This window comes from Musa acuminata, chromosome BXJ1-10 (assembly GCF_036884655.1).
Source record: "Musa acuminata AAA Group cultivar baxijiao chromosome BXJ1-10, Cavendish_Baxijiao_AAA, whole genome shotgun sequence".
Taxonomy (NCBI): domain Eukaryota; kingdom Viridiplantae; phylum Streptophyta; class Magnoliopsida; order Zingiberales; family Musaceae; genus Musa; species Musa acuminata.
In genome coordinates, this window is record NC_088336.1 from 29,906,593 (window position 1) to 29,926,059 (window position 19,467).

Sequence of the window (19,467 nt, forward strand, 5' to 3'; positions counted from 1 at the left end):
GCTTCCGTTGCTCCAAAGCTAAACATACCTCACGTAAAACTCGTGTGACTGACCCACCACTCTCGCTCTCTCTTTATCCTCTATCGCAGGGAGAACGAGTCCAACCCAACTTGCCCTTCCCCAATCGTGGCATCATGAGCGATGAGCCGTTTCTGCGTTGTGGATCCCTCGGCGGGGTTGAAGGAACGGTGCTCCGTTTGTTTGGTTTGTTGGTTTGCTTCCTCCCCTCGAGACTTCCTCACTCCCTCGGCTTCTCCGTCTCCTCTTATACTCGATCCCTCGTTCGTAGATAGCCCCCGAGAAAGAACGAAAGAAAGGAGCGAGCGAGTGAGACATGCCGAGGAGCGTGCTTGCCGGTTCCATTTCTTCCCCTAAGATCGATGTTTTCATCGACACGGGAAATCCCTTCCTTAACCGCACCGTCGACGGCTTCCTCAAGATCGGAACTGTATCCACTCCACTCCCTCTTTTCTCCCCTTCCCTCCCCTTCGGTTACCTTCTTCTCATGCCTCACCGTTTGCACAGGTCGCCGCTTCCAAGGTTGCCGTGGAGGAAACCTACCATTGCATGGATAAAGGTAGTTCCGTCCCCCTATCTCCGATTCAGCTTGCTTTTGCCCTTCTACTTGCTTTCTCATCCGTTCTCTGATCTCGATTTTGGGTTGTAGTCATAAGGGCTAATGTGTTGCCGATGCCTGTTCTTGCATTTTAAACGAAATTGATTTTGCTGACACGATAAGGGAATGCCCATTTTCTTTTCTTGAAACATCGTAGTACTTTATTACTTCGAGATGCTGAATAGGTAGTTTTCGTCGTGAATGGATGATTTTTAGATGCAGGAATGGACCGCTTTCTAGTGATGGGATTACTTCCGGAATCTACTTTGAATTGGAAGCATTCGTGATGCTTAAATTTCCTCGTGCGAGAAAGAATAGTCATGCATCTAATAAGTGCCTACCAATTTTTGCTTGGTCGATCATCTTTGAGATGATTCCCTGGTTGGGGATTGAAGTGAATACTCATCAAAGCCACATGCCTTCAATAATTTGTAACTGGTGGGTATGGAGTTAGATCGAGACATCAGTCCCATTAGTAGTGATAATAAGTGTGGGCTAGGATTATTGCTATTTTCCCACAACTAACTAGATTTTTGGTTGTGGTGATGATCAATGTCGTTGCTACTGCCTTTCCAGTCTGAATTTGAATTAGGAAATTTCTGCAGCAATTGGAACAGTAGGATCTGATACTAAATCTTTATCATTTGGGCTGGTTTGGCTGCTTTTTCCATTTAGGGGGTTGGTCTTTCGAACGCACCAATAAGGGAGAACTCTAGCACTAGCTTGGTGGATGGGTTCTTTTGCTCTCCAGTTTTGTTATGATCGTTCATTATAGGTACACCACCACGTTAGGATCTCTTAGTTCCTCCTCTGGAACTTTTACCTTCTCATAAATATTGCTAAGAGGATGTTGTGTTCCAATATGCAATCTTACCTGTTACTTTTATATAAATGTGACTTACGTGTCTACATTTTTTGCAGGGAGTATCAGCAAGGGAAAACTAGAGGCTGCTGTAAGTACAAATTGACTGTTTCATTTGTTAGTGTATCAAGCGTTGGGTACATGTTGATATTATGATGCCTTGTGATCCTTTTACACAGCATGATGTGAGTAAAATTTGTCAATATGGCAACTCTCTGATGTCTTGTTAGTTCTTCCTGTTCTAAATGTTTGCTTTTTCTGCAGCTTGCTCTTCAGAGTACCAGAGATTATGCATCAACTTTCATCTTTTCTTGTATACCACTAGTAGTACATATCCCCATAAGTGTACTGAGAGCTGTAACAGTATATGTCTCCTTGACCTATTCATTTGCTAGTTATAAAGGAAAACCATCTTGACTCGGTTGGTTGTAATAATCAATATAATACCTAATGCCTTAACCAGTTAATTCTTGTTTATGTCTAGGATTCAATCCTAGGAAAAAACTGGTAAAGAATATGGGCTAACACCATGACAACTCGAAAGCATGCTAGTTGCCTGGGTAAAATAAGCTGGTGTTTAGCATATTGCCTGCGGAAAATGTTAACAGCAACAATAACAAAGCTATTAGTCCTATCTATTTGGGGTCAGCTGTATGAACTTTTACTATCGTTGAGATATAAAAAAAATCATATGTTTAGTTTAGTTAGAGTATTTAAATTCTTTTTTATTTTAGTGTTGCTTGAACATGGTTAATTGGGTATTTCCTTTTTCTTCTTCTATAATCTGATATCTGTATGACAAGTTCAAATATAATAGAAGGGCAGCCTTAGTTTCTTTGTTATGTAGTAATTATTTGGTGAAAATGGATCACCCTGATCGGTTATCACAACTCAAGTGCATGACAAGAAGTTATGCTTTCCTGGTAACTAATTGTGTTATTGAGGCATCTGGCTTGACTAATGCAATATTATTTGCTGAATCTAAAGACTAAGAAACTTAGAATTTCCCATAAATTAGTCCATCACAAATCATCGTGTATTCTCCGCCATTGTTTATACAAAGAAACTGAACATGAAAATCATGTTCCTTTGTCACTGACGCTGTGCTACGACTGCAGCTGAAGAAGATGTGTAAAGAGGGAGTATATTGGGGTAAGCTTAACGTTTTCAACATCAGCAAAAATAGGCTGCTGCTTCTTAATTGGTGCACTTTTGGTGCTTACTTTGTTGTGTTATTTCTGTGCAATACATTATTATAGGAACTGCAGCTGGGGTATACGCGGGAATGGAGTACGGTGTGGAAAGGATCCGTGGTAAACGAGACTGGGTAATCTTGATTCCTCTGTGCTTGGATGCATCATCACCTCTGTTGAGCTGATTTATCTGTTCTCAAGTTCATCTCAAATGTTTCTCATTTTCACATCTTGTTTTTATATTCAAAGGTTATATAAATGAGTAATTTGTGAACAATGTTTGTTTCCTGGTCTAATTATTTGCCATCTCTTGGTGAACCGGAAAATTAGACTAAGGTGGAGCAGATTTTGTGTATTTTGTTGGTCAGATTATAGGATTCTCATAAACCTCTTCTTACTCTTGCAGAAGAATGCAACGCTTGGTGGTGCGATAAGTGGGTTGCTTATTTCAGCAGCCAGCAATAATGGAAGAGACAAGGTTATCAAGGATGCTATCACCGCTGGTGCTGTAGCTACTGCTGCTGAATTTATCAACTATTTCACTTGATGTGTTATCAGATCACCTTGTAGTTTATGCAATTAGTTATGTTAAATGATTCCGTCGCCGTGCTTGTCACCTCTCATCTTCACTTGATCAATGATGTTGAGGATCTGGATCAAGTGGAAATCATATATGGGTGACTATCCTTGTAGTGAACATTTCCCTATTTAATAAAATGAAGGCTGGAGCAGAGTCTGTATGATTCGTGTTTTCATTTCTACACTTGTTATCGTCATAGGTCTCTGAAGTTTGAAACCTGACTGTGGTGTGCAGGGCTGGTCGATGCCTGATGATTAGAGAGGGCTCCTCCAGCAACATGGACTGTGTTTGGAGGAACATTTGCCTGTTCTTCCCATCATTATTATTCTTGAAGTTGAATCCTCGAACAAGCTGCATATCAGAGGTATAATTCTAATGCAGCTGCTGCAATCTCAATCGTACGACCAAGTTCCTTCATCCCAAGCAGCCAACTGGAATCATGAAAGGTTGAATGTGTCAGCAACTGAGACGGCTCTGTTTCTCATGAGACTAGTTTTGGTCGATCCTTATCACTATACTGTAACAAGAACTGTGGACACCCTCTGTTTGATGTGGCTTTTACGTCCGGAGGACACACACCAGGGATGGATCCTGTTCGCCTCGCGAACCTTGACACATACAACCAAAAGAGTCACGTCTGTGCTCGTGACACCATCATTGCAGTTCTTGAAATTTCACTGACTCATGGTTTTGATTCTTATGGCCACAGTGTTTCCATCCGCTCGGGTGCTCATCGGAACGGGGATTCCAATCCTTCAGAGAAGATCCCAAGTTCTTCGACGGATCATCATGATTGGATGCTCACAGAAGGTATTTTTCTCTCTTTGTTCGGGTTGATTGGTTGATTTAATTGACTAATGATATGAACAAACCATTTCGAAAGATGAAATGATACATAATATCAATCAGGAGATCAAGTGAAATTGCTGTGATTCAATTATCTAGTAGTGGTTCTGTGAGATCATAGTCCAAAGCACATTATTATCTTTGTAAGTGTTTTCTTTGTCATCTCAATGAATGTCCGTGGATGATGAGTCAACTTTCCATCGTTCTCATGATCAATCTACCTCTGACAGGCTGACACGGCGATAGCGACTCCCACACGAAATCAATGACGAAAGTGAAACATGGCCTTTCCTTCAAGCTAAAGGAAGAAGAAAAGTTGCAGATGGACAAGTTGCACACGAAATCATAGAGATTGCATTCACATAGTAATTATCTTAGAACACAGAGTCATACATCCACAACTACAATCTAAAACGAGGAAGAGAGAGAGGTGTTCTTTCTCATACATCAGCCAACCATATCATCTTATTTTATAGCAGTAGTAGGACTCACTCTCTAGACACAAACTAGGAAGCACCACAGAGACCAACACCAGCACTCATGCTCCGTCTCTCTCTCTCCTTCCTTCCTCCAAACCGCTAAAGCTTGTCACTTGCAGTTGCAGGGGTCGCAGGTGCAGTTGGAGCCGCACTTGCACCCGTTCTCGGACCCAGCGGCCGTCTCAAGCTCCTCAAAGTGCCTGTGAACCAAAAACCATCACACGGTCAACATGAAGCCAAAGAGAAATGAAAGGGATCAATCGGAAAGAACAGCAACAGACCCCTTCTGAGGTGCAACCCCCATGATCATGGTCTGCGAGGTGCTGCTCCTCTCCTCACCCAGGTCAGTAAGCTTCCTGCATCTGCACACACCCAAAAGAGAAAAGGTAAAACATATGGATTCCATACACAACTCCAAACCTAGACCAGCTTTTCTTCTGTTCCTTACCCTCCACAGCCGCTGCCACAGCTGCAGCTGGATCCGCACCCACAGTTCTCTCCGCTGCAAGACATTTCTCTCTCGTCTACCACACGAAGCAACGCCAAAAGAAGCCTAAATTGAATTGGACTCTTCACGGGATTAGGCACGAATGCTCGGGTACCTTCCCGAGCCTCTCACTTTATAGAGGCGAAGACCCGTCATCCACCGACCACGTGTCTAGCACGGAAATCAACGACGTGGTGGTACGTTCTCGACCACCCGTGCGTCCCACCTATTCCGCCTCGGTCGCGGAAATAAATAGTTTGACAGTGACGTCCCACCGACGCGAGGCGTTGTGGTCCCTCATGCGCTTCCACCAATCGAATAGCAGGTATAGTGCTGAGAAATCCACTGACTGTTCATATATATAATTATATATTTAGATATGCTATCTTATAGATAATTAATTCGTAGAAAATTACAAATATTTGATCTGTATATTATTATATTAGAACGGGAGATAATTTAAACTAGATGATGCACTAAGTTTAGTGGAGTTTAGAGTGATGTGCGTCGGAAAGAGACAATAAGATACGTGGAGATTGGAACACCAGTAGATCAATGAAATTTCAACCTGGATGATCGTGACAGACAGGTAGATGACATTAAAGGATGAATTGAAACAGAGGACTCGAGATACGTCGAGGCAACGCAGGAGGGATGCAATTTTGATGATCCGAATCTTCGTTAACATATATATATAAACTATTGTCGGATATGTTCCTGACATAGTGATGGATGGAATGGTCTCAGATAGGGTTGGCAGAATTTTGACTTGGGATTGACTCGGTTTTCATCTAACAATAATGAATTTTAAGGGAGATAATTACAACATATTTTTTCTGGGTTTTGGAGGAATAAATATGTTAATTTTGAATTTAGAGTTATGAATATGAAAATTACACAGGATTTTTTTTCTTCTAAAAAAAAAGAAAATAAAAATTCAAGAAAACATCATCGATCTTGCTTTATCCGAGCTACTGAGGGCGGAGAGCACGCGCAAGGTAGCGCTGATACCGGCGGAAGACGATGGTCCTGACGGCACCGAACTCCACCTTAATCTACTTGCCTCCTCCCATCCCTCCCCACCGCCATCCACAGACGTCCACCACCATAAGAGCACAACTCAAGCAGCAGCAGAGAAGTAACAGAGCTGTCGCCTCCCTCTCCGTATCCTCCTCCCATGTCTCGCTCCCGCCACCTCCACCTACCTCGCTCCCTCAGCGCCTGGGCGCCCTCTGCGCCCAGGGCAGCCTCGACGAGGCCCTCCACCTCCTCCTCGTCGCGGAACCCGCCGGCTTGCCCCCCCTCGCCGATGGCGTCGGCCTTCTCCTGCAGGCCTGCGGTGCCCGGGGCGACCTCGAGCTCGGCCGCCGCGTCCACGGCGTCGTCGCTTCCTCCGAGGGCCTTATGTCCAACCCCGTTCTCACCACCCGCCTCCTCACCATGTACTTCGCCTGCGGCTCCCCTTCCGACGCCCGCCGCGTCTTCGACGCCCTCCCCCGCAGGAACCTTTTCCAGTGGAACGCCATGATCAGCGGATACGCCCGCAACGAGCTCTTCGTCGAAGCCGTCGACACCTTCTTGCTGCTGATGTCCGCGACCGAACTCAGACCCGATAACTTCACCCTCCCCTGCGTCTTGAAGTCCTGCGCGGGCCTGTCGAACATGTCGACCGGGGAAGCCGTGCATGGGGTCGCCGTGAAGCTTGGATTGGGTTCTGATACTTTCGTGAACAATTCACTGATATCGATGTATGGCAAATGCGGTTACGTCGATGAGGCAGCTCACGTGTTCGATACAATGCCTGAGAGAAACTTGGTTTCTTGGAACACGATGATGTCTGCTTTTTCCGACAACGCCTTGTTGCAAGATGGATTCGATTTGTTCAAAGAGATGCTGTCGGTCGATGAAGAGAGTATGAGACCCGACGATGCAACGGCGGTGACAGTGCTGCCCATGTGTGCGGTTGATGGATGGCTTGAGATGGGGAGAGTTGTACATGGGATGTCGGTGAAGTTGGATTTGGATCATGAACTCAGAGTGAGTAATGCGTTGGTCGATATGTATGCAAAGTGCAGTTGTTTATCGGATGCACAATTGCTTTTTGGCCATAACCAGCAGAGAAATGTTGTGTCTTGGAATGCAATGATAGGTGGTGTTGCAAGGAATGGAGATGTAGATGGGGCCTTCGATCTTCTGCGTGAAATGCAATCAGAGGAGGGCATAAAGGCTAATGAAGTGACTGTCTTGAATGTTTTGCCTGCTTGTTTGGGACCATCGGAACTACAACATGTGAAGGAACTCCATGCCTATGTTATCAGAAATGGGCTACAGACTAATGACTTGGTGCCGAATGCTCTGATGGCAGCTTATGCAAAATGTGGCTTGCTGGATTCTGCAGATAATATCTTCAAAGATGTGGAGATCAAGACCGTCAGCGCATGGAATGCGCTGATTGGTGGTTATGCACAGAATGGTGATCCAAACAAGGCTATAGAATTATTCCTTCGGATGTCGTCTTCTGGTTTAGAGCCTGATTGGTTTAGCGTAGGAAGTTTGCTGCTTGCTTGTGCCCATCTACAGGATCTTCTTAATGGCAGGTCTCTCCATGGTTATGTCTTGAGGAATGGATTAGAAAAGGACTCGTTCATTTTGATTTCACTTCTTTCGCTTTACATCCAGTGTGGAAGATCACAGGAAGCGAGGCTCTTGTTTGACGCTATGGAGGACAAAGATTCTGTCTCGTGGAATGCTATGATTGCTGGGTACCTTCAGAATGGACTTGCACAGGAGTCGCTCCAACTATTTCGTCAGATGCAACATGAAGGATATGAACCTTCTATCATTGCAACTACCAGTGTCTTCATGGCTTGTGCTGAATTATCAGCCTTGCCGCTAGGGCAAGAGGCACATTGCTATGCGTTGAAGGTTGGCTTCACTGCAGACACCTTCCTCGGGAGCTCAATAATTGATATGTATGCAAAATGTGGTTCCATAGAGCATGCCCGCACCTTATTTGACAATTTGAAGGACAAGGATGCTGTTTCATGGACTGTGATGATCACGGGGTATGGCATTAATGGTTATGGTAGTGAAGCTATAGATCTCTATAATGAAATGGAAGGCCATGGGTTGAAGCCTGATGCTTTCACCTATCTTGGTATTTTGATGGCATGCAATCACGCAGGACTGGTGGAAGAGGGACTCAGGTATTTTGAGTATATGAAGAATAAGCATAGTTTGGAGCCAAAATTGGAGCACTATGCGTGTGTTGCGGACATGCTTGGACGGGTAGGTAAATTAGCTGAAGCAGCAAGGATAATTGAAGATATGCCAGAAGAACCTGATGGCAGAATATGGAGTGGATTGCTCGCCGCATGCAGAACTCATGGAGACATATGCTTGGGGGAGAGAGTCATCGAGAAGCTGTTAGAATTGGAGCCTGACAAGGCTGAACATTATGTTTTGGCATCAAATCTTTATGCAAGCTCGGGGAGGTGGGATGGTGTTCGAAGAATCAGAAACAGGATGAAGGAGATTGGCCTCCAAAAGGACCCTGGTTTTAGCTGGATAGATGTTGGTGGTAGAGTTTTCGATTTTGTGTCGGGAGACAATAGACTTCCAGAATCTGACGAGATTCATAGAATGTGGTGCTCTTTAGAGGAGAAGATACGCGGTATCGGATATATTCCTGACACTAGTTCAGTGCTGCATGAGAAAGGAGAGGAAGAGAAGCTGAAGATATTGCGAGGTCACAGCGAGAAGCAAGCAATTTCTTTTGGACTGCTGAAGACAAGCGGGAACAAGAAAATAAGGGTGTGCAAGAACATAAGGATATGCAGAGATTGCCATAATGCTGCTAAGCTGGTATCAAAAGTGGTAGGCAGGGAAATTATCGTGAGAGATAACAAGCGGTTCCATCATTTTAGAGATGGTTGGTGCTCTTGTGGTGATTTTTGGTAATGGTTATGCATCCGACCATAATTTAGTTTTCTCAAGCAGCTGTCATGTTGGAGATTTCAGTTTGGCTGGAATTCTAGGGTTCCAGTCATGAACATTACAAGAAAATATGGAAATTCTTGAATGGTCCTATCGAATAACTCTCATATCAGATCAATTCCGACACCCAATTTACAAGCCGTCGCACCCAGCATGAAGATTGGTGGCTGCCAAATTCTCCTGATGGTATAGAATTCTAATATCCTTTCCCTATATTATGCCTGCACTTGTTTCCCTATCTTTTGATGCATTTGAGCCCATGTAGTCTGACTTATCTGACCTGAAGCCAGAAGTATATGATCTCTACCAAGTCATACATTCTTTCTTGGATCATTTGTACATTTGATCTCTACCATGAGGTTTACCCATCTGCATCCCCAATTGGCAGGATAAATTTTCATGTCACGTCATCCTGAGAATACCAACTCGTATATTCAACCATGAAGACATCAAAAATCACTTTTTCCTTGCCGTGTATATCAGTTTATTTATACTTTTTGAGCTCAATAACAGGCTGCATGTCATTTCGACCCATCCCAGAAGAAAAGATGGGAGTAGAGTCCACAGTGAGTTGCATGACACTTTGGCAGGCTCTTGTTTTTCTAGATTACTGTTATTAGATTGCTCGTATTCACAGTTCATTTGCTACTTATTTGATCTGAGAGATTAAAGTTTTTGGAATTGCAAAAACAATCATCTACTTGTGGAGATGAGGCTGCATATAATTGTCATATTGGCACTTCTTTTTAGATTGCTTGTACCATATAACTCCAAACACTTAATTTCCATTCATTTTTATGCAGTTATTGCTCTCAATTTCTTTCCTGATGCTTGGTGTTCGATCCTGCAGGCATCAATCATTGCATCTTTCACACCAGTTAGATTGGTTCCTTCACTGACATCGACGGGATGATCAAAATCGACTGTATCAGATGTCGACGAGAAATCTGCCGTGTAGAAACGAAGATCCTGTTGTGATCAGACGTTTCTTGGCCTCCAAGTTCTTCCGAGACTCCTCTATGTCAATCCAAAGGTAACACCAAACTCAACTGTCACTTCATGGTTAGCTTGCTTTGACATCTCACGCGTGCATCCCCATCTTTCCACGCTTGTTTCTCGTGGACGTCAAAGTCGAGATGTGAAATTAGCTTCTGATTTCTCCAAACTCGTGTCTCATGAGGCCGCCGAGTGACTACTGCAGGTAGGCTGCCGAAACTTCCACTCTCCTTCCTCCTCTCGAGGCCGGTGCTCTCCCCTCGCCTTCCTGCTGATGTCACTATTGGCTGCTTCCTGACGTCAGCCGCTGCGTCAAACTGGTATGCAATTCATCTGATGGGTTCTCTTTATTAATATATATTCATTATATATATGTATATATATGTGTGTTAATTTATCGGACAATAAACGAAAATAAGCCTGCGCCAAGTCATCAACCAGTTCTATTGGTTGTCATGGCTGTGTGATACACCCTTTCCCTGCTTGACCAGGCTGGGCGGAAACAAAGGATCCAGGACAGGTATTTTTAGTGTCAATCTTCCCTCTGTTTCCTCTTCAATGAACAACTGGGCACACAATTATTACAGATACAATTCCCATTTTTCTTATTGTTAGTCTTACGGTATGATCCTTCGGATATCCGCATGACGTCTTTCAATTTGTACTATAATTAACTAAGATGTTCTATCAAAAGAAATCTATAAGAAAAATAAAGAAAGATACTCTATGCTCAATCATATTTTAATCAACGAGGCTTATAATACCATCATTTCGTGTACAGATGCTGCTAATGGTCCTCACTAACAGCTGCTCATCACTCGTCAGATATTGAAACATGAACTCTACTTGAAAATGATGAATCTATTTCATGAGGATGTCGCAGTGTCATGTAATAGATAGGCCAAAGCATAACTCTTGTTGATTAGTAGATAGTAGATAATAATCCCAATTTCTTTCAAATGAAATGCAAGGTGATCGCAGACCGTAGGATTAACATGGGGAATTCTAAGCTCATTCTGATAGGCCGACGGCCGTCATCTTCGTCCACGTCGCCCGATCTTGCTATTACAAACCGGGATATGCCTTGTACGTCAGTTTCTTGCGAGAGAATGGGTGGGTTAGAATATTGGGTATGCGAGGCTGGACTGGGGTAGCGTGTGGACCCCGTAACGCAAGCTGATAAGACTTTGGTTGCACACCGGAAGGAAATGCAATAGAAAATGGGGTTTATCCATGACGATTCGGGTATAGTTTGACGGTAGGTAAGCATGGTGTGGGAATATGCTGAAAGATCCGCCTCATTGATGTCTCCAGAATGACAAAATTCCGTGCTCCACCCCAATGCGGTTTCACCCGTCATTTCGATTCTGACAGGTGGTGCGGGACCCAGAACAGTTGCCAAGTCATCACGGAGGTAGGGATCGCGGTGGGTCTTCGGACAGGTGCGAAAGGCGCTGGCCCCTGCGCGAATGCACGCACCTACTCGCATCGGAGTCGTCACCAAAGTCAGCACTGCGAAGCCCGATCGCACCTCCCCATCACCAGAAAAAGCCGGACGCCCAGTCCCGCATCGCTCTCCTTCCTCCTCCTCGAGAGGCAAGGCAACGAAAGGAAAGTCCGTGGCGGCGGAAACCACGGGGATATTCGGCGACGATGGAGGTGCTCAGCCCGTCGCCGCCACGCAGTCCGGCCGTGGACCGCTACGGCCGGGGAGGCCCGGCCCAGGGCGCGGCCCTCCGCTTCCTCCTTGACCGGGCGTCGCCCGGGCCCCGGGACGCTGCTTCCGGAAAGCTCTACGTGGCGGTCGGGCGATCACCGGAGAAGACCCTGGGGCTTCTCCGCTGGGCCTTTCGCCGCTTCGAATGCAGGGAGATCGGTTTGCTCCATGTTCACCAGCCGTCGCCCTTGATCCCCACTCTCTGTTAGTCTCTCTCTCTCTCTCTCTCCTCTAGGACTATGTCGAGTTCTAGGTTTAATATTGTCGCTTTTCTTGCTTTTGTTTCTCTCGGTTGTATTATTGGCTGCGCTGCACTTCATTGGTTCGCCCTTGGCATTAACCATATGGGTATTATTAGCCTTCATTGTCGTGCTTCTGTATCTAAGCTGCAGGTTTATATTTGGTTTTAAGTGCTATTACTGTTGTTGTTTGTTGTGTTGCGAATGTGCTCATTGGAATCTGCGGCTTTACTTTACAAGCATCGATGGGAGATTTGGCATGATGTGTATTTTGGATAAATCTAGCTTATCCTGGTTTTTTTTTGTGCCAAATGAGCTTTTTTAGATCTTGTTGATGTATGATGCTCTGTTGCAGTCGGATAAGAGAGTACAGGAGTCGTTGAAAACTTGATTGTCGAATTATAGCATGGGATGGGAAGTCATGTAGAAGCTTATATAATGTTGAGACATACAAATTGAACGAATGATGTATTATAGAAGCCCTGTTGGTTGTAGGATCTTATTCTTCCTTGAGGTACATGTTCATGAGTTAATCACCTGCACCTGTTAGATCCAAATGGCTTGTAGGTGTGGCTGTCACTAACATGAAATTGGTCGGTTCGAACAATTGAAAGTGTATCCAAATCTTCGCATCGTAAAGTCCTGATCAATTTCGATGAAGTGGGTTAAATATTATGATGGTGGTGTACATGCTTAATCTTCCTGAGCAGTACTTTATTCCTGTTCTACTCTTTTAGTATGAACTATCTTTTATCCTCACAGTGATGTAAATCAATGTTCAGTAGGAAAAATTCCTGTTAATCAAGCTAATGAGGAGCTGGTGTCCTCGTATCGAAGAATTGAGAGGGACGAGACAAAGAAGATCCTATTCAATTATCTGAGTTTCTGCCTTAAGGCACAGGTGCTTCTCTTTTGTCATTTTTGTTTTCTTTTTGTAGCCTTCATGGGTTCAGCATTTGAGACTCAACTTTGCTGAATTGCGAATCGTTTTTAGGTCTTGTTTGGTCTTGAATTGACAGGATAGTACCGGAATCTTTTCTCTGGGTATCTTACAAGTCTGCATATTCCTTATTTGGAAATTTCTATCATAAGTTAGGGCTGTAGGTTCAGCACCTTGATGCAATTCTTGTAGACAGTCACTTGGCTATTAGGGTCCTGAGTGAAACTCATGTGCTTGCAGCATCATTCCAAATCCTTGAGCACTTCTTAAGGATTGGTGCACCAGTTTTTGGTGCTCTAATGTCTTTTGGAGTTGGTAAAGTTAGAAACCAAATCAAATTACTCTCTTAATCTCTGAGAGAAGTGGAAATTTTTTGCAACAACTTATATATGTTGTTAAATATTGTCATTCTAGTGTATGGAGCTAAACCTACTATGGAATGTGCAGGTGCATGCAAGTGTTATTGTGACTGAAAGTGATCAAATTCAGAATGGAATTGTGGATATCGTGACTCAACATGGCATTAAGAAGCTTGTTATGGGATCAACTTCAGACAAGTAAGTGGTGATTCCTGGTATTTATTCTTTCCTCTATATCCACTTTTATATCCAGCTAAACAATTGTGTGTCCTCCATAGAGATTTTTGGTCATATGATTAACTTTCTTCATCAGCAACTAGTTTTAGGCATCAACCAACCAGCAACTAGATTTCGGCATTGAGTAATTTGACTAGCCTTTGGAACTTAGCAAACAATGTAACCTTTTGAGGATCTTTTATTTAGTGTTTGGCAGGTGAATGCACCATTTTCTTTTTTATAAAGTAACCATCTCAGTATAGAAGTCAGAAATACTTCAATAATTAATGCTGAGATATGTAAAAGGAAACTCTGGAGGTATATTGAATCTGATATAAATCAAATTTCTAGCTACATAAATGTTTAGAATGGTTTAGAAACTAGAATTCTGTTCTGTGTCATGTGGCATCAAGTAATAAAAATGTTGATGCTTTCAGTGTTTATTAGAATTGAGGTCTGAAAGTACCAAAGCAGATATGATAGAGAGGCATAGATTTTCAGTATTGTTCCAGTGTTGAGTTAGGTCTTAAAAAGTTAAGAATGTACTTGTATTTACTGTATATATGATTGGCCGACATGATAAATTTATATTGTGTTATGCCTGTATCCTTATTTTTTGTGCTGGTATGGCATTTTTTGGGTATTTTCCTTTTTCTTATATGTTCTAGGTTGTGCAAATTATGTTTTTATCACTTAAAGTTTGCTATGCTTTGAATTTTGATACTATTTCAATTCATTAGGCTTCTTATATTTCTTGTTCCATAGGTCCCTTTAATCTTTAGGTTTCCTGTCCACCAAACATTGTTCCAAGTTCACTGTATCACCATTTCCTTGCACATGCCAACTTCAGGAACTTTGGTCAAATTCAAGGTAGAACAAGTTGAAATAGTTCTGAAGAGTTGTTTTATATTATTTGACTGGAAAATGCAATTCTATAGAGTTGCTGTAAATTTGCTGGTTAAGTTGCATTAACACGTGTTATGTTGTGCTTATTTAACTAGGACTGAAGTTTCCCAGAAAACATGTTTCAAAAAGACAGTTGTTGTGCTTACAAGCAATGAAATTTTCATTCCATTTATTCAGGATCCAGAATTTATTTAGATACCCGATAGCTCTAGGGTAAAATTTTAATGCTTAAAAGAGTTTAATTGCTTAAGCTGGTAACTGATACTAGGTTCCAAATGCTAATATCATTTAAAGCTCTGTTGTTCCCTACCACTAATTGTGCTTTGTTTCATTAATGCCCCCTGTGCTGCTTTGTATAATTTAACTGCAACTAGGGTAGGTGGTGTCAGCATAAATACAGCTTTTAGGTTACACTTTGATATAATAATTTTGACATCACCTTGAGTGCAAAACTTTACATCAGCTTTTAGGTTACACTTTGGCATATGCACAATGTTCGGTGGCATCATAGATCAGCTTGATGTGTGAAATGACCCACACACATTCTATCATACATATTACCCATTCTATGTTGCATCAGAGTAAATCAAATATTTCAATCATCATGCATTGCCTCTCTGATAGTGAACTTCTTGTAATGGACTGATGACAGTTGCTTCAAGTTGATTGGGAGCTCCAGCAAAATGACTTTTACTGCAAAAAATGTACCTCCATTCTGTGAGATATGGTTTGTTAGCAAAGGCAGGCATATCTGGACAAGGGAGGCTAGTGAATTCACAGATGACTTACTTCCGGTTCTTAGGCCTGATGAATCTGTTAATGGAGAGATATTCTGGTTAAATTTACAAGATCACAATGTTGAGCCATTGCTTCATCCAGAATGTCCACTCAATAGCTTCTTTGGTGCTGATCTGCAAGGAAGTAGAGGCTTGAATCAGAATGAATCCAATAATTCAGTTGTCATGCCAACTGCCGAGTCCTGTGTTACTTGTACAACAAAATTTTGCAGTTCACAGGAACCTTCACTTGCTGCAGCTTCATGGCATTCTTCCCCATCTGTTATGGAGTTTCTTTCGGAAATTATCTCCAAGGTATGCACACAAACACTTCATTGCTATCTCGTGAAATTGCTCAGACGTAATTTTGACTTCATTTATATAAATGATAGGATGAGCCGGATCAGGATATCTTGTATGATCAGCTCAAAGAAGTAGCAGCAGAAGTTGAAAGATCTAAAAGAGAAGCATTTATCGAGCTTGCTAAACGGAAACAACTGGAATCTGAAGTTGCAGAAGCTGTTAATAGAGTAAGCAACAATAGCACATACATACTATATTTATTTATATCAATCAACTAAGCATTGCTAAAGCTATCACAGTCTGTTTGTTTGTATTGGTTCATATTCTATTCATTCGCGCATGAATTTGACAGTTTGCATAAGATGTTAGTGTAAAACATCTTTAATTAGATTTCTACTGAAGTGTGCACATCACCAAAAGCAGCCAAAAATGATGGTTGTCATATAGTTTCCTTTCAAGTTGTTGGGCTGTAGATAGCTAACTTATATGATTGTTCCTGGTTTTGACTAGGTCAAAGCTCATGAAGCTGCCTGTGAACATGAAGTCAAAATTAGAGAAGAGCTTGAAGATATTCTTAGAACTATCAAGTTGCAGCATGAAGAGATTGTAAACCAAAGGGATGAAGTCTTGAGAGAGTTGCAAAATGTCATGGAAAACATAACCCTCCTACATTCTCGTGCTGAAGAAATGGCCCTTCTCAGGGATGAAGCTGAAGGTGAATTGGAGATCATCCAATCGTCAATAGAGATTATTAATAGAGGAAGGCAGAAGATCAACCAGAAAGATGACATTGAGGACAACAAGTTTGAAAATTTGGGATCTGGTGGGCATGACCCATCTCCAAATTGCAGCCAGCTTATTGTTTATGGTGATGATGTATATGATTGTGCAGAGTTTACATTGTCAGATCTGCAAACTGCTACTTGTGAATTCTCAGAGAGCTTCAAGTTAGGACGAGGAGGCTATGGTTGTCTTTACAAGGGAGAAATTATGAATAGAACTGTGATGATAAAAAGGTTACATCAGCATAATGTTCGAGGCCAGGTGGAGTTTCAACAAGAGGTATGCTCCCTGTCATGCACGCACAAACAAACTAACGCATTGTGACTATCCAAGTAAATTTTAGTTACAGTTCATCACAAAAGGGTATGTTGCTCCTCAAGCATATGATTAAGTTGTGATTTTCTATTGTCTAAATCCTATAATTCTATGATCAATTCAATGCAATGGGACATTTTCCAAAAGGCGCAGTAACATTTTTTGTTAGTACCAACTGCAATGAGGATTGGATATTCATATTTCATTAAAGATATATCCAACAATTTCCACTTGAAGATATAAGAACCCTCTATTCAGGAATATATAATATTCTAGATGTCTATGAGATGAAATGTTGGTTCAGATATTTTATCCAATGCTGTCAATGTGAGTTTTCAGGACCAACATAAGGTTCATAAATGAAATATGCAATATAGAATAGCCCTTACATGTTACATGTGAGATCCAATGCAATGAATTCCTAGGAAAGAAGTCTTCTTTTTGTTATGTTTCTAGCTTGTATGGAGATGTTGGTTTTGGTCTGTCTGGTTTCTTTGCTGTTGATTGTATAAACAACCAATAGTATTTACGACAGTCTTGAGAGTGGCAGACCGGGACATTCTTAATGGATTAGTTGCAAAATTTCAATTCGGAGAGCAGCAACATGCCTGAACTTATCTTGCATTTCTTTTGTGATCCCGGCGATGACGGTTTGGGTTATGGAAACAGACTCTTTATATATGTTGACCCTCTAGCAATGAACTGACAGGTGTCTCATGCAATGGGCTGTCATATTTAGCTATAACTCCATTTTATAGATTTCAAGTTTAATGTAGATTTGAATCTTGAGAGCCCTTATTATGTCAAAAAATCTTTGGAATTATTTATCCTTTTCCACTTTACAACAGCTTGGTTTTCAGCCTGTAAACTATTGAATTTTACCATCCTTAGTTCTTTACTGGATATTATTTTTAAAATCTTCTTAGCATTCCAAATTTTATGATAGTTGTCCTTGGTTAACATGATAATACTTGGTTCTAGAAACACCAGGAAGTTGTGCATGTATCATAATTCCTTAAAGAAAATTAGTATATTCTTGTGGTACTTCCATATATGTCGATCAAGTATCGTCAACGACTTACTACATACTTTGGGTCACATTTTACCAACATACTTAACTATAATCAGGCAACAGTTTAGAGTGGACCAGATTATCTAAGAGGATCATAATACTGGTAAATATTGATATACTATGCATCAATATAACTATGATCAGCAAATTGGGTTTGGATTATCATTTTCTAGTTCAACAAACCAAGATGTGAAAAGGGACCTTTAAATGGTTATTGTGAGGATGGCTTTGAATGTAGTAGTAGTACAATACGCTACGTGGTTTTGCATGTGGTGGTTTTGTGCTGTTGACTAAACCATTCTTGTATCCTATGTTCTTGTAGGTCCATGTCCTCGGCAAAACTAAGCACCCACATCTGGTCACGATGATTGGTATGTGCCCAGAAGCCCTGTCCGTTGTTTATGAGTATATGCCCAATGGAACGCTCCAAGATCGCCTCTTCTGCAGAGCCACTCCAATGAATTGGAAGATCCGAGCCCGAATAATAGCTGAAATCTCAAGCGCGCTCCTCTTCTTGCACTCCTGCAAACCTGAGAAAATTGTTCATGGTGACCTAAAGCCTGAGAACATCTTTCTTGACTACAGCTACAATTGTAAACTTGGAAATTTTGGAGTTTGCAGGCTCATACAGCAGGATACAGGGCACAACCCAACGTTATGCCGATACAGAGAGCCCCAGGCAGCATTTCCTTATTCCGACCCCGAATACCAAATGACTATGGAATCAACAACGAAGTCTGATGTATATTCCTTTGGAACCATCATTCTCCAGTTACTCACCGGGAAACCGGCTAGGGGGTTGTCTGGTGAGATACGCCGCGCTTTGTTATCTGGAAATTTGAAGTCGATCTTGGATCCTAGTGCTGGTGACTGGCCTACCGATGTGGCAAGAAATCTTGCAGAGATTGGTTTGCAATGCAGTGAACTGAATGCTCAAGATCGACCAGAGCTGACACCTGAGATGGTGAAGGACCTGGGGTACCTACATTTGATGGAGGAAAGACCAGTACCCCCTTTCTTCCTGTGCCCAATCCTTCAGGCAAGTGTACATGAAAAGTTTGCTCATGGTTACTTGTTAATTACGAGCAAAATTTTAGTTGATATTTTAGCTGCTCAATGTCTGGTAACCTTGACACCATACGCTCTAAATGCTGCAGGAGATCATGCATGATCCTCAAGTAGCAGCAGATGGATTTACTTATGAAGGAAGGGCACTGAGAGAGTGGTTGGATAGCGGACGAGATACTTCCCCTATGACCAACTTGAAGCTGAAACACCTACATCTCACTCCCAATCATGCTCTCCGTCTCGCTATACAGGATTGGCTGTGTCAGCCATGAAGATGTGCAGCAAGATTGTTTGCCATGATTTGCACAACAAGGGTGTCAAAAGAGTCTCGCATAATACTGGTGTATATTACACCGTATTCCTGTGTAATACTGTACATACATGAATGGTGGCGAGCAGTCGAGTGTCAATACGGTGTTTACTTTAATGTGTCATAGATTTTAATCTTCCTCTGGTTACAGTAACGGGAGAATTTTTGTACCATATGATGAATGCTGATTTATTTTTATCTAATGATGATTCTTTTGTGAGTTTGTCTCCCATCTCATGGTATGAGCATCCAAAACACACAAACCTTGTCCATAATGCATGCCCACTGCAAATGATTGTTCCTTCATGAGCAATAGGCAACCCTTTGTTTTATTTTATTTTCTTTTGTATTTCCAGGGAATGAATTGATTCTTATAGTCCATCAATTGACTGAGACATTTGGATGTTT

The 19,467-nt window shown here is 42.1% G+C and overlaps 3 protein-coding genes across 11 annotated transcripts; 2 read left to right on the plus strand and 1 right to left on the minus strand.

Annotated features, from left to right (window-relative positions):
- Window positions 1–68: 68 nt before the first annotated feature.
- Window positions 69–3,411, plus strand: LOC135584924 (outer envelope pore protein 16, chloroplastic-like). 3 transcript variants are annotated; one of them, XM_065087828.1, is made up of 7 exons: window positions 69–204; window positions 294–448; window positions 526–577; window positions 1,538–1,569; window positions 2,597–2,630; window positions 2,738–2,805; window positions 3,078–3,411. In XM_065087828.1, the coding sequence occupies exons 2-7, from the start codon at window positions 335–337 to the stop codon at window positions 3,216–3,218; spliced, it is 441 nt and encodes a 146-aa protein (XP_064943900.1). In that variant the 5' UTR covers window positions 69–204; window positions 294–334; the 3' UTR covers window positions 3,219–3,411. The 3 variants fall into 3 exon arrangements, with proteins under 3 accessions (XP_064943900.1, XP_064943899.1, XP_064943898.1); XM_065087827.1 differs by having other exon boundaries at window positions 72–204; window positions 290–448; XM_065087826.1 differs by having other exon boundaries at window positions 75–212; window positions 290–448.
- A 1,017-nt stretch (window positions 3,412–4,428) lies between these two features.
- On the minus strand, window positions 4,429–5,168 carry MWMT2B (metallothionein-like protein type 2). Its single transcript, NM_001406456.1, is given in 3 exon segments — window positions 4,429–4,776; window positions 4,858–4,938; window positions 5,025–5,168. Coding segments are annotated over 3 exon segments (237 nt in total). The 5' UTR covers window positions 5,090–5,168; the 3' UTR covers window positions 4,429–4,685.
- Window positions 5,169–5,264: 96 nt separating this feature from the next.
- LOC103968988 (U-box domain-containing protein 33) lies at window positions 5,265–19,279 on the plus strand. 7 transcript variants are annotated; one of them, XM_065087821.1, is made up of 10 exons: window positions 9,022–9,245; window positions 9,910–10,375; window positions 11,430–11,976; window positions 12,794–12,912; window positions 13,399–13,508; window positions 15,085–15,523; window positions 15,601–15,738; window positions 16,022–16,573; window positions 18,004–18,720; window positions 18,839–19,279. In XM_065087821.1, the coding sequence occupies exons 3-10, from the start codon at window positions 11,709–11,711 to the stop codon at window positions 19,019–19,021; spliced, it is 2,526 nt and encodes an 841-aa protein (XP_064943893.1). In that variant the 5' UTR covers window positions 9,022–9,245; window positions 9,910–10,375; window positions 11,430–11,708; the 3' UTR covers window positions 19,022–19,279. The 7 variants fall into 7 exon arrangements, 1 of the variants encoding a protein (XP_064943893.1); XR_010480771.1 differs by lacking the exons at window positions 11,430–11,976; window positions 12,794–12,912; window positions 13,399–13,508; ... (3 more) ...; window positions 18,004–18,720; window positions 18,839–19,279 and adding an exon at window positions 10,547–10,663 and having other exon boundaries at window positions 5,265–9,245; window positions 9,910–10,092; window positions 10,261–10,375; XR_010480767.1 differs by lacking the exons at window positions 11,430–11,976; window positions 12,794–12,912; window positions 13,399–13,508; ... (3 more) ...; window positions 18,004–18,720; window positions 18,839–19,279 and adding an exon at window positions 10,547–10,663 and having other exon boundaries at window positions 5,265–9,245.
- The last annotated feature ends 188 nt before the right edge of the window (window positions 19,280–19,467 follow it).